Source organism: Anabas testudineus, chromosome 9 (assembly GCF_900324465.2).
Source record: "Anabas testudineus chromosome 9, fAnaTes1.2, whole genome shotgun sequence".
Taxonomy (NCBI): domain Eukaryota; kingdom Metazoa; phylum Chordata; class Actinopteri; order Anabantiformes; family Anabantidae; genus Anabas; species Anabas testudineus.
The window spans coordinates 25,322,834-25,337,263 of NC_046618.1; the positions used below are offsets into that span (position 1 = coordinate 25,322,834).

Here is a 14,430-nt window from a genome sequence, read left to right on the forward strand (position 1 = left end):
AAATTATCCTGTACCTTACGTCCAGTTATATGAGGACACCTCCCAGTAGTTTGAGCCTGAGATTTACAGCCTCTTAAACAACAGTAACTTCCACTGTCCCAGTGCAGGAGAATTGGCTCCATCCAACAATTTAAATATAACCAGTAACTAAACCAAACTAAATAAGTCGAAAATTTTGTCATAGAACATAAAATAAAATTGAGCAGAACAGAATTTTCAAAGAGCAGCACAGAACAGAACCAAAGCAGGAAGAAGAGCTGAGCAGGGTCCCATCACTGTTCACAGAAGGATACAGCAGAGCAAAGTAGAACTGTGTACCTGCAGGTTCTTCCTCCACACATTCACGGCGGCGAAGGCGAGCTGCATCTGTTTCCGTCGAGCGTCTTTGTGACGTTTGTAGGCGATCTCGATGAAGATGAGGAAGATCCCAGCAACGATGCCGCCAGCGACCAGCATGAACACACCTGAGAAGGACAGGTGATATCAAGTGATGCTAACACTTCATCCTTATCAACATCATCTTCATTTTACAGCAGCAAAGTCTCAACACCTGCATCCACCTGTAGAGGAGGAGTATTTTGTGTTTGGTTTCCTACCTGCCATGTTCTCAAAGGTGAGGGTAGCGGGGGCGTTACTCCTGGAGTCACACTCCTGGTATCGAACCCAGGTCTTGTCCAGATCCTCCATGAAGCCGTTCTCATGCGAACTGAGGGGAGGTAAGAAGTCGAATATTGGTGGTATTAGTATGTGGGCTTCAAGTAGTACCAGAGATATGCAGGACATATCAGCAGGGTACTGTGAGTATGACAGGGGTAGTAACTCAGTGTCATATTAAATGGGTTTAAAGCTCACACACTGTAAAAAAAGAAACTGGTTCAGAAGGAGCAAGATCTCAAGGGGGTATCAACAAGCTGATGTTTCAGTAGAATATAACAACCTATGAGTATTAGAGGGATATCAGAGAGGTTTCAGTTCATCTTGACATCAAGGGATGTCAAGATGGAAGTATAACTATAACCTTCTACCCTTAGGGTTCCTACATCATTAAGGTGTCTTTACCTGAGAATCGCCAGAGAAACGTTCTGTTTCCATGGACTGTCTTTCCTCATTCCAATCCCAAATCCTGAGCGGAAGAAAAGCTCTCCTGTCGTCACCAGATCGCACTTCTGCGACGCCTCGAACTCCAACACAGCGCTATCCCAGATGAAGGCATGAAGTTTACTACGGGGGAGGAAGAAATATTAGATATGTGGAAGGGGGACGTCAGGTGGACCATTAGAAATAATCACAGTCACGTTACATTTGTGAGTTCCACTGAGCACGCTCAGAGCTAGCATTGGGATTGCTAACAGTAAAAAGAACCCACTTGTCTCTAACGGCCTGGATGGCCTCAGCAGCGCTCTCGTAGTTGTGTTTCTCCATGTGCCGGTACATGGTGCTCAGCTCCACCTGCCGTCTGAAGTAGATATCCACCGAGCTCTGCTTCACTGTGGCATAGATGAACTTATCTGATGGGTTACGCAGCTAAAAGAAGCAACAAAAAATGATTATTTAGAAAGTCTCATTCGTATTTATATTGTTTTGTGATAGTTATATAATGCAGTCTCTCCTGTGGGCTTCGCTGTAGCCTAATGTACACCTCAACACAGCAAACCCACCTCTACCTAACAGTTGGTTTCATAGCTGAGCGTACAGTAAAGCGTGCAAAGAGCGCGAGAGATTTAATTCTTTCTGAAGTGAGCATATGTAGCACAGCAGCGAATCAGTTAAAAACACAATTACATTTATGACAAAAACTAAATAAAACTGTGTTTGAACTTAAAGGTTCTTTTATGAAGCCTCTTGGGGCCCAGGGTCAACCGCCTGAGATCAGGGAGGTTGATAAACGTCCTCTAAAGATTTTAAATAAAAATTGTGCAGTAGAGTGAACACAGTCTCACCCTGGGGTCGTTGATGCCAGTGATGCGTTCCTCAGGCCGGTCCAGCACCAGGAAGGCTGCCAGGTTGGCAGTATATGATGCTACAATGATCATAGCGAATCCTGCCCACACCATACCTAGAATCCTCGCTGAGAAACTCCTGGGAGCTCCTGCACACAGATCACCACAGACAGATGGTGTTAATACCTCTGAGGTAGGACTGCAGTACTAATAGTTCACTGTTTTACACACAGTCACCTTCTCCTATCCCAGAGTTCAGCAGTACTCCCCATGAGAACCACATAGCAGAGGACAGGGTGAGGGCGTCTTCTTCTTCTTCTTCACTGTTCACTTTAAACCTTCCAAACGGGCTGTACAGACACACATGGTACAGTATGTATTACTATGTATGTTCTGTATTATTGTATCCTATTACAACAGTATCGTCCTAAATCACCGCATATATTGTGTGTTGTTCTGGATTGTGTTGTTTCATATGTATTTGCACTTTGCTCAAATGTACCCTTTCATTTTTTTTTGTGTTGTCACCTACTGTGACAGTATGTTGTCTTCTGGACTTTATGAAGCTCTAGATGTTTTTAAACTGAAACTACAGGAGCAAACTCCAGGATTAAGCTCAGACACTGCTGCAGTGTTCATGATTATGTGTTTAACAGGTTTAAAGTTTTAGTTACAGCTGATGGACGAATCCTATGATGACAGCACCGACTGTTAGTCAAACTGTTTTCTGTTGTATCGTTGTTGTTGCTTCTGTGCTGGGTTGCAGTATCTTTACCACATTAGTATTAAGTGCCATTACCTGAACCGGTCTAATAGGTAAAGCATCACTGCCACCACATGGACCGACAGACCGACTAACAGCCACAGTGTGCTCTGGAACGGCTGCATGAATGAATCCAGAGTGCTGCGGGGGATTTCCTGAACACACAAACAAACACACACAGCACATCAGATGGTTCTGGTCCCAGTCTGTAGTTTTTAATCTAACAGCAAACTTATGTGCTGCCTTCTCCTCCACCCAACCTCCCTCAGTCAGTCGCATAGAGATCCTGCTGCCATTTCCCACAAGCAAGGCATGGAGGCAGAGCTGGTCACTGCCTCAGCCCTCAATCTCAATTAACCCAGAATAACAGTGGAGCTAAAAAAACAGCATGAAATCCTGATCAGTGGAGGCTCCAGAACCTGGAGTCTGGACCAGACGTGTCAATGAAATCTATCGACCTGCTTCCTGCTGCTGCAGAGCTGATCGCTGGCTGTGAACTGGGTCAGTCTGACCTAAAACATCCCAAAATATCCTTCAGAGCAGCATGAAAGTCTGAACAGAAGCTGAGAGGCTGTCCCATCAGGTCCATTACACCGAGAATAATGACTCCGGTCTCCTGCTGGGGTTAACAACCTGTAACCTGGACCTTCTGCTGTACTTTAGACCTTCAGAGTCTGATCCACCAGGGAGGCTTCTGGTTGTCTTATAATAATTCTGCAGCACAAAAAGTCCTAACATAAAGCTTAACAACAAACCAGCTTCTGTTTGAGTTCTGACCTATGAAAAGTTTAGAATCTTTCTTCTTAATGTTAGAAATAATGCAGTAACTGCAGGATGCGTCACGTCTGAATCATTTATTACAGTTACAGTTTATTGGACCCGCACAGACGCTCCGTGTCCGCTCACCTTCTTGACGAGGATGGTGAGCCCCTGGTATTTGAAGGGTTTGGAGAACTCGATGTACTGAGCGCGCTCGTTGTTGATGGTGAGGGGGGCGACGATCATGTCAGCCAGACCTCCCAGCAGCTCCCCCATCATCCCGTTCCACTCCTTCTTGTTACTGTTGTTCACCTGCAGGAGGAGGGAGGAGGGTAGAGCTCAGACATTTTTCTACAGTAGATGTGTTGTAGACAGAAACCAGCTCAATGTCAACATCACATTAGCTCACAACAGAAACTTCATCACAACGTACCACTTAGCTGATCTAGAGCTTTCCATAGTATCACTTGAGCTTCCTCAGCGGACTGTGCTGTTGTCACAGAACAATGAATAATCAAATTTACATTTCTCTGATCTCTGCACTGAACAGAACAACTCATTCTGCTGATGGAGACTGTGTGAAGAACAGCCACTGAGTAAAATCAGCTCCGTTGTGATGAAGTGGTCATAAAATGATTATAAGATGATGATCCAGAAACAAAACATTTATGCAACAAGAAATGTTTTTTTTATTCAGAGTGTAGAGAGAGAAGAAAGGAGTGATGTAAAAACTGAGGTGGAGGAGGAGAGCAGACAGACTGGGGAGAATAATAAAACAGGGGAGGTGTTGAAGGAGGTGAGGAGAGAGGGGGGAGTCATTTAGAGCAGCAGAGAGAAAGAGAGAGAGAGAAATGACGAAATGTCTCTCGGCTGCAACAAGGTCACAGTCAGGGACAGAGATGTGGTCTCCATGGCAACAAGCCTCAGCGATGTACTGGAGCTGAATCACTAAACGGGTCAGCGAAGAAGCTACAGGTAAATCTTTAGGATTTAATGCTCCTGTATCCATCGATCAGACCCTGAGTCGACTCCACAGATTCACAGACAGACGTAGAAAGGTCTGACGACGCCTGGTGATTTGGACCGGAGCCAGTTTGAAGCTCAGAGTCGCAGCTTTCAGTCAGTTGCATGTTTTGTCCTTAGAGCCAGGTCTGATGGATTACTGAGCAGATCAACTGGGCACAGGCCCAAGGCATTGACACTTTCCCACTGCACACTGATTGTGGCTACCTGCTGAATGTTTGAGCAAAGTGACCTAAAAGAATCTCCACATTGTGCAGCCGTTCACAGATTACAGGAGCCAAAGTGAGAGACTGAGACAAACAAATGATTACCTCAGAATATCTGCAGAGACTGACTGGGAGCCTTTTTATACTTTAAAGTTGATTTAGTCTGATTAGCTTTGCACATACACCAATTAAAACCTAGAGGCTAATATTGTGTAAGTCCTGTCTATACGCCTGGTACTCTGCAGGACCTCTGATGGTGTCGTCTGGTATTTGGCACAAAGACATGGCAACAGAAAATGTTAATGGAAACTCAAGCAACAGCGTTACAGAAGAAAAGATTGTGAAGGACACAATCCAAGGCTCAATAGACAATGATAATGTTGAAAAGAAGGGTCAGGGAAATAATCTGGCTAATTAAAGTCAAACCAAGAAGTGACTGCATCAGAAGCATCTTTCAACAAAGACAGGTAATACTAATCTTTTTACCATCTGAAGCCGATCAACCTTTAGAGTACACACAGTGCACAGTCGCAGGCCCAAGCAAGTGCTGGTGGTTCCATAAAACAACCAGTGGGATGTCAAAGCAACAACAACAGACCTGATAGTGTTTAACCCTGAGTAGTGTCTGGTGATCTTCCTCTCAGGCTGTATGTTACCTGACAGTCGACATACGACACACACACAGAACTACTTACTCTCTCCTGCGTGCCAAATTTTCCATCAGCCACCAGGTGAACCTCATAGGTGAAGTTCAGACTCATCGCCAGCTTGATGAGCAGGTCAATGCAAAAACCGTAGCAGCACTGAGGGACGATGGGCTGACCTGCAGACACACGGAGGAGGGTGGGGCATTAGAGTTTAATGAGGACATTTCTGCACTGTGAGGACTTTTTCTATGGTCCTCATACGTGTGTTAAGTAAGGTATGAGGTTAGACTTTTAGATGTGATGGTTATAGGAAAACAAATGTGTGTGTGTACCTGGTATGGTCCCATTGGGTCCTGTACATATCACCTTCTTGATTAATATCCCGTTCACTGTGTACTCCTCTTTACATGTCCCATCAGCCTTGGTTGGCTTCACGTAGACAAACGGCTCCTGATGGATTGTCACAATCTGAACACACACACACACACACACACACACACACACACACACACACACACACACACACACACACACACACACACACACACACACACACGTTAAAAATGTGAACTAAGCAGCAGTAGTTTTAGTGGTAAGTTTAGTGACATTAGTATTTTTTGAAGCAGCAGAGCAGGAGTAGTGGTTTTAGTATTAGCAGTAACAGCAGCACCTTGAGTCTAGTGGACATCTGGTATCCTACTGGTTTCTCCGTCTCTCCTCCAGGCCAGATGATCTTCCTCTGAGGATTCATCACAACCTGAAACACACACACACACAAAAACACACACAGGGAGAAAGGTTGTTTTGTGTTTCCAGGCAGGTCTCACTGCGACAAGATGACTAAATGACAGCATCAATACTGCATCTGCATATGCATTTTTAAACACACACATGCAGGATGTGTTCTGGTGCAGAACAAACGGTCCAGCAGTTCAACACTCACATAACAACATCTAACAAAACGATGAAAGAATATCTACAAATGGCTGAATTCATCCCAGTTTGTGTTTCTCTCGACAGGACACGATAATGTTTGTCCTTGTCCATGTGTTTTTAAGGTGGAAATGTTTCCTGTCTTTGCTCAAATTAATGCACTGATTTAAGGTGTGCAGGACCTGAAAATGCTCAAAACATTTGTGCTCAGTGAAAATAAGATGAGGCTGATCTAGTTCCTAAACAAACTATATTTCATCTCCATCTTTTATGTGTCTTTGTAAAGCAACAAAACCAAGTGTAGGCAGGTGTATTTAGCTATATAACTGGATGCAAGGTGTCTAGGTGTATTAACAGGTGTACAACCAGGTGTAATAGGTGCACTCTACCTGTGATCCGTTGAAGACTCCGACCTGGACGAGGCGACCTGGTTTCTGTTGGTAGTTCAGGATGCTGTAGGTGGCGAAGCGTCTGTCGCCATCGTCGTTAAACTCGATTCGTCCAGTCAGACCGTCTGGGTACTTTGATGACATCAGCACCCTGTAGAGCCAATCAGAGGGCAGGAAAATCAGGATAATTTCAGTGGACATCTTTAAGTTTTGTCTTTTTATTCTGTTTTGACCTGTGATGATTTTTGTTTAGAATTTAAAACATGACTTTAAGGTCATGAGACAAAGCTGCTGTGTTGCTGTAGAGACGGTGAGATGATACTGGACAGAGTTAAAAATGATTTAACTTGACTTTATATAGGTCACACAGACAGGAGGAGGGCGAGTGGCAGAGAGCTTTATTATCCCAGTTGTGTCAGTCTGACTTGAAGCTTGAAGCAGATCAGATCAGTGAAGCGTCTCCAGCGTCTCTAAAGCGTGTTTATCTCCAGCTGACTGTAAACTGACTTCACACTGAGGATTAGAAACAGTCTCAGAATCTCAAACTGGATAAACTTTTGAATGCACAGCTGTCACGCAACTCTCGGCTTCCTGAAACTCTTTCCCCTCTGCAATTATGTTCAACCACGACCGAGTGGTTTTTACTGAGGCAGTGTTTTTTAGAGGTAGGGTGGAGACATAGAGCTTTGTGACTTCAATATGTTTGCAGAGCTTTAGTTAAATTAGATGTATTGATTGTTGCTGTTGCAGTAAATAAAATATCAGCAAGTCATTTCTGTTCGACTGCCACAGATTAGAAGTAAACACACTGTGGATTTAAAACTGACAGAATACAGGGAGTGGAGTGTGTTATTTATCTGCATTGTTTACCTGTGAATTGACCTTACTCCACCAACCAGGAGAACCCTGTTTCATTATTTCAATAAAAGTGGTCTGTGTTGGTGCTGACCGTTTGAAGAGCGGTCCGGTTCTCCAGATGTTGGTGTTTCCCACGCAGCCCCTTGGAGGCTCGGTGATGTTTTCCTTCTCAAACAGCTCCTGCAGAGACTGAGCCACCACCGCCACAGCGTCCGCGATGTGAGCCGACTCGTTCTTACCGTTAATGAGCTGGAGGCCCAGTAGGCCTGCACCACACATACATAAAACACACAACACATACATTCACACGCACACACACACACACAGCAGGGAGTTAAACAGGCTGCAGACTGAAAACTGTCCTCATTCATACAGACATGTTAATTAGAATCTCTCACACACACTTAAATTTTACAGATGTAATTAAAACAGTGCTTAACTGTAATTCACACACACACACTCAGGGCTTCAGGCATCAGGTCAGTGTTCAGTACTGTCAAACTGCATGCTGGGAGTTCACTCTGACAATCACAGCTGTTTGTCTCAGGACAGAGAGCCTCACTGAGACGTTATGAACCGTGTCTGTTGTTTTCCTTCAGCAGAAACTCGTCACACTGCAACAAAAAGTGTCTACATCTGTCCTCGAGCCGACTGACAACAGCAGGCTAACACTGTTAGCATTTCACATTGAAACCACTGTAAACAGCAGGCTAACACTGTTAGCATTTCACATTGAAACTACTGTAAACAGCAGGCTAACACTGTTAGCATTTCACATTGAAACTACTGTAAACAGCAGGCTAACACTGTTAGCATTTCACATTGAAACCACTTTAAACAGCAGGCTAACACTGTTAGCATTTCACATTGAAACCACTGTAAACAGCAGGCTAACACTGTTAGCATTTCACATTGAAACCACTTTAAACAGCAGGCTAACACTGGTAGCATTTCACATTGAAACCACTTTAAACAGCAGGCTAACACTGTTAGCATTTCACATTGAAACCACTTTAAACAGCAGGCTAACACTGTTAGCATTTCACATTGAAACTACTGTAAACAGCAGGCTAACACTGTTAGCATTTCACATTGAAACCACTGTAAACAGCAGGCTAACACTGGTAGCATTTCACATTGAAACCACTGTAAACAGCAGGCTAACACTGTTAGCATTTCACATTGAAACTACTGTAAACAGCAGGCTAACACTGGTAGCATTTCACATTGAAACTACTGTAAACAGCAGGCTAACACTGTTAGCATTTCACATTGAAACTACTGTAAACAGCAGGCTAACACTGGTAGCATTTCACATTGAAACTACTTTAAACAGCAGGCTAACACTGGTAGCATTTCACATTGAAACTACTTTAAACAGCAGGCTAACACTGTTAGCATTTCACATTGAAACCACTTTAAACAGCAGGCTAACACTGTTAGCATTTCACATTGAAACTACTGTAAACAGCAGGCTAACACTGTTAGCATTTCACATTGAAACTACTGTAAACAGCAGGCTAACACTGTTAGCATTTCACATTGAAACTACTATAAACAGATTGTTAACACTGTTAGCTTTCCACAATAAAGCTACCGTAAACAGCTAACTAGTACAGTTAACATCACTGGTACAGCTGGCTAATATGTAAACACTGTTAGCATTCCCCACCAAAAACAGAGCAAACTAACATTTGATTTCATTTCAATAAAGGTTGTTCATAGAAATTATTCATATTTCTCACCAGAACTGATTTATAACATTCTCTCGTGGAAGAACAGCTAGCTAACATTTTGCTCCAAACCTTTAGAAACACTTTTCTGCTGCTAGGACTGTTTGGATTCTCAAACATCTCTACTTTACCCAAACTGAACCTCAAATCCTTAACTTTAATACATTTACTGTTAAGTAACTTTTCTCTGTTGTTCAAAAAGCAAACATTTCTCTAACTTTCTGGTTATGCGAATTAAAAAACGGATGGTTATGGTCCACCACCTTCACAAATTAAACGTAAAGCTTATTATTTCCACTGGGGAATGCTAACAATGCTAGCAGGCTGCTGTATAGTTAGCTGAGGCACCAAATGCAGAAACCTGTTCCTCGTGCGGTGACAAGAGTCTGGTCAAGAAAAACAACATCAAAATTCATAATGTCACAGTACTGCTTTCCAGGTTTCCTTTTAGAGAATTGCTTCAGAAAACAACCTTTGTACTATCAGACTGTACAGATCCACCCATGGACACAATAACTGGAACGTGTGTATAAAAACTATTCAGCTGTGCAGTACTATCAGGCTTCAGGTGGGGATAAATGTGTGCAGCACTATCAGGGTTGTTGTATGTTGCATGTTATTCTGTTCACCCTCCCAGATCCCCAGTCTCTGACAAACTAATCCACCTGGTCTTCACATGGATTATAGTGCAGTGAGGTCAACATGCTGTTTGTCATTTTTATAATTCTAGAGATGTTTAGTGTTCATGTTGTGAGTGTTGGTCTTTCTGCGTCACTGCCTGACCATTACCAATATCTAAAGGCTAGGATTTAACTACCTGCTTAGTTTTGTAGTAATATCTAAATGTAAATGTAAATTATTATCTCAAACAACAACTTGGACTCACTGTGGAAATACTGAACATATCACAGGACACAAACATTTTTACATTTTACAAATGTAAACATTTGTTGGCACTCGAGGGAAGATCATTAAAATCTAAAAGGTTCATTTTCTGAAGAGTTGGAATATCAGGATTTTTATGGAAATGAAAGAAAATATTATAATTCAAGGATATTTTTACAGCACTGGAACCTGTTATCCTCCCTGGTTAGTATGATCCCTCTGATGAAGAAATGATATAAAACATGAACGTTTACACCTTTTGGGTAAATGTCACTATAAAAGGCTTCTGTCTGAAACAGTTCCCGTAAAAAGAGACCTCTAACCTCTGCAACAGAGACAACACAGCTGAGGATTTATTTCAGAGTGCAGTGTTGCTGCAGTTTTAAGAAAATGATGGGTCATTTTTGACACATCTGGATTTCGGGAGAGACGGGGACGTGTGGAAAAATAACACATCATTTTTAAGAATGCAGCAGCTCGCTGGTGAGGATGTTTCCTGAAAGAAAAAGCCGCAGCAACAGAGCGGGAGCCGATTACCCAGCAGCCAGAGGGAAAAGTGAAATCTAGTTCACAGTGTCCATCAGGACTGAATGGTTGGTTTGACTTTTAGACAGTTTACTCCACTTCTGAACATTTTATCATCCTCAATTCTGCTTTTAGACTTATATCCTCAGATTGTTTTGAGCTAACATTCACAGTTTTAATAGTCTACTCTATCTGAATGTATAAACGCTTCACTGATAATAATACCCGAGTACGTGGACACCCAAACATGTCCATCATATAAGAAAATGTAATATGTGAATGTTTATTGAAGGTTAATGATCTGCTCTCCTACACTGGAGATATTCTTACTGAGAAGTCCTGACTAAATCTAATATCTAATACTGTCAACACCAATGTTTCCATCATTTATTCATATTTTAGGTGATACCATGGTAAAATAATAATAAATAAAAAATAAATAAATAAAAAAAATAAATTATGTTATAAGTGGTATTTTAAAATTCTGAATAAGTCATAAATTTAATTTGGGGAATCTGTAGAAAACAAAGGTTTTTACTTCTTTTTTACTTGTTTACCTCAAATGTTTTCTTCCTGTTTTTATTGTTATATTTCCCATGGCGACCCGACTCTGCTCTGGGTCTTAAGATTGTGAATAGAAAAAGCCAAAACGAGCTGGTTGGGTTTAAATCCAGGGAGCGAGAGCGACTGGCCCTTCTAGTTGAAACGACTTGATCTTGTCAGGATCCTCTTGAAAGCCTCTTTTTAGCAGTTTTCTGGATAGGTCCAGCTTGTGGTAGATCTCAGGCTAGACCCAGAACATGCTGGAGAGATTATATATATCATCAGGTCTTGGGAACACCTGAGGCTCTCCCAGGGGGAGCTGGAATCTATTTCTGGGAGAGGGACTAGACTACCCTGATTAACCTGCTGGCACTGTGACCCAGTTCTGGTCAAGTGGCAGAAAGTGGTTAGTTTTGTGTAGATGACACTTGTACAGTGTAAAGTTGTGTGTATTTACAGAGGAAGTGTGTCTGTGTGTTGTTCATCCTCTAATCGGTTCGGCTGACTGGGTAATCGGGTGAGTCAATGAACTCCGCCCCCAAGCTCTATGTTGCAGTGGGCGGGGCCTCTATTGACCAATAGCAAAGGGCATCAAGCAGGTAACAGGAAGCAGCGGCGGCATCTTACCAGTGTTTGTTCAGACACACGTCACGGTAACCGCAGCGACACTAGCTGTTTATCAACCCCCTCCCCACCAACACCACTGAACCTGAATAAAGCCACCTCCCCCACCACCCCCGACTATTAAGCAGCTTGTCTACTGTGAGAACGGGCAGACGGGCGGGCGGGCGGACAACACACACTATAGAAAATGAAACAAACAAAAAGATGTTAGACACATTTAAAGCCACAGTTACAATGAGCCAGAGAAGAAAACCAGTGGTTAGGAACCTTTAAACACGTTTGTTTCTATGTTTAAACGTTCAACCAGCAGTCAGAAGAAACCAGAGAGAGAAACACACCAGGACGCTGTGATGAGGACTAGCTTCCTTCATCAGAGACCTACAGCACTAGCAGACAGAGAGAGGAGAGAGAGCAGCCATGTTTCCATCCAAGAGTTTCAAACTGATGATGAAGATGCTCTTAAATGGTAATAAATATAAGTGTACTTTAATATCCGCAAGTGCTTTTGAAGTACACCGTCGAAGGTGTTTTGATAAACGACCAGCTACATCTGAACAAACAGAATTTCAGGGTAACGTTCTAGTGGTTCTTAGTTATAGTCCTTATATAGTTCTTATAGTTTTATAGTGTTACAGGTGAAGTGTAGAAGATTTGGTGAGTAAGTTACAGAGAAACCCCACTCCTCCTTTTTCAGGCGTAACAGATCCTTCGGTGGTAAAGTTAAAGATCAGAAGCCTCCTCACACACAATTCACCTAAATGTGCTGTTTGCTGCTTCCCAGGTTTAGAGATCTGCTGCCTTATGATGTTTTTTATATTTTAACACTGGATGTCTGCCAGCTGCATTAATGCAAGGACGCATATTGGAGATGAGTTAGTGTAAACATACTGACAAACTGTGTCAGTACAGTCAAACAATATTTTAACAGCCTTAAACGCACAGGAACAGTGCGACTTGCTGGGTAAAAACATCGACAGCTTCATCACATACAGAATCTGAGCAGATCTCTGCAGCCACAAAACAACTTTTCCTCCCTGTGAGTCGCTTTCTACGTCCAACACAAACCTGACAAAACTGATGTTTAAACTAATGTGTGAATCAAGTCCAGTTTCAAAGTCTGAAACACGTCCATACAAATACAGAAACAAAGAGACAGTAAACAGGTGCTTCACTGTCCAACAACATCTGAGTTTGCTGCCTGTTTTTAAAGACTCCATGTATTTGACTTTGTTTTAGTTTTTGCAAAACTCCACCTAGAATTAGAGGTTTGGATGGAAGCAGAGCTGCGAGATAGAGACAGAGAGAAACTGTAAGGAAGAAGAGTGAGGAAGATTAGTGAAGAAGCCAGCTGAGGAAGAGGAGGCAGGTTCCACATACCGTCCGGAGCTTCACTCAGAGCTTTGCCCGTCATCTCTCTCTCTCCGACCAGCCAGACGTAACCAGAGCCGGTCATGTTGAGCTGACGAGCGGCTTTATAAACAGCTGCAGCTTCGTCCTCACTGCAGACACACACACACACACACAGATGGATAATGATCATGAAGCTGCAGTGGACGTCTGTCTACTTCCCTTTGGTCAGTGTGTTACATGCATACTATTGTTTTACTGTATCCACTAATATCCCGCCTCACCTGTTGCCACACACCTGACAGTTTCTGAATCGTCACTTCTCTCCATGCTCGGCTGTTTTTCTGTTTGACAACACTTCTGCCAAAGCCTTGTCTGTCTGCCTTCAGCTATTAGAGGTAAACGTCTGAACCTCTCTATCTGCCTTTCAGTCGTGCTCTTTACTCCACACCTGAGTGTTTAATTGACTGGGACATCCCTAGTTACCGTGGTTACAGCTGTCTCCATCTGGACCAGCATAATAACAGTTTACATCAATAGTAGAGACAATATTTTTATACACTATGACTAAGACTTCACAGTCGTGCTGCTGGTAACTCAACATAGACAGAAACTGTTTTCATGAACCAGACTGGATTATTGTTTTTTCTGATCGACAGAGTTCTGGGAATACCTTCAGAAACAGAGTGTTTCCAGATTCTCAAAGAGTTGACTTTATTATCTGCTAATCAGTGGATTATCTCTGGTATGAGCTGAGGCTAACCACCATAGTTCTCCTCATTAACAGACCTGGCAGAGAGGATGATGACTCGGGCCTCCAGGTCTTTGGCCTCCAGCAGCAGGGCCGTCAGGTTGGTGTCCTGGCTAAACAGCAGCACCTTCTCCGCCTGGAGAGCGCCCCGCGCAGGACGACAGGTGACAGCGCAGGGCCACAGGTACCATCGTAGGACATTGAGAAACACGGGAGAACAAAACACCACAGGACACATCATAGGACAGGCATCATTAGCTCCGAACCAGCAGGATCTTCCCTCCCACCCCCACCCCAGCCTCGACCATGCTCCCTCTCACCCAATCTACCACGGGAGGAGGGGGCAGAGCCAAAAAATGAAGACAAAAGTGTTGAAGAGCTGCTGAACTGAAAGAAAACTCAAAGTCGAAGCTTGAATACAAAGGAGGGGCAAAAAGTTGTGCGTGGCGTGGTGGCACATGCAAACTGAGGCGCTGTCAAGACTCCAACCAACCAACCAACCAA

The 14,430-nt window shown here is 43.1% G+C and overlaps 1 protein-coding gene across 4 annotated transcripts in view; it reads right to left on the reverse strand.

The window, feature by feature from the left end:
• The window catches only part of grin1b (glutamate receptor, ionotropic, N-methyl D-aspartate 1b), a 47,130-nt gene that overhangs the window by 18,870 nt on the left and 13,830 nt on the right, over positions 1 to 14,430 (reverse strand). For all 4 annotated transcript variants that reach the window (XR_003297699.1, XM_026343962.1, XM_026343963.1 and 1 more), the window contains exons 6-20: positions 13,965 to 14,062; positions 13,206 to 13,327; positions 7,610 to 7,784; positions 6,661 to 6,811; positions 6,009 to 6,095; positions 5,671 to 5,806; positions 5,387 to 5,514; positions 3,610 to 3,774; positions 2,740 to 2,858; positions 2,178 to 2,290; positions 1,941 to 2,089; positions 1,367 to 1,524; positions 1,060 to 1,221; positions 597 to 706; positions 319 to 464 (exon numbers count right to left, since the gene is read on the reverse strand). Coding sequence is in view for 3 of the 4 variants with exons in the window: in XM_026343962.1 (XP_026199747.1) it covers positions 319 to 464; positions 597 to 706; positions 1,060 to 1,221; positions 1,367 to 1,524; positions 1,941 to 2,089; positions 2,178 to 2,290; positions 2,740 to 2,858; positions 3,610 to 3,774; positions 5,387 to 5,514; positions 5,671 to 5,806; positions 6,009 to 6,095; positions 6,661 to 6,811; positions 7,610 to 7,784; positions 13,206 to 13,327; positions 13,965 to 14,062 (2,019 nt within the window). In the remaining variant the exon portion in view is untranslated. The remainder of the gene's footprint in view (positions 1 to 318; positions 465 to 596; positions 707 to 1,059; positions 1,222 to 1,366; positions 1,525 to 1,940; positions 2,090 to 2,177; positions 2,291 to 2,739; positions 2,859 to 3,609; positions 3,775 to 5,386; positions 5,515 to 5,670; positions 5,807 to 6,008; positions 6,096 to 6,660; positions 6,812 to 7,609; positions 7,785 to 13,205; positions 13,328 to 13,964; positions 14,063 to 14,430) is intronic.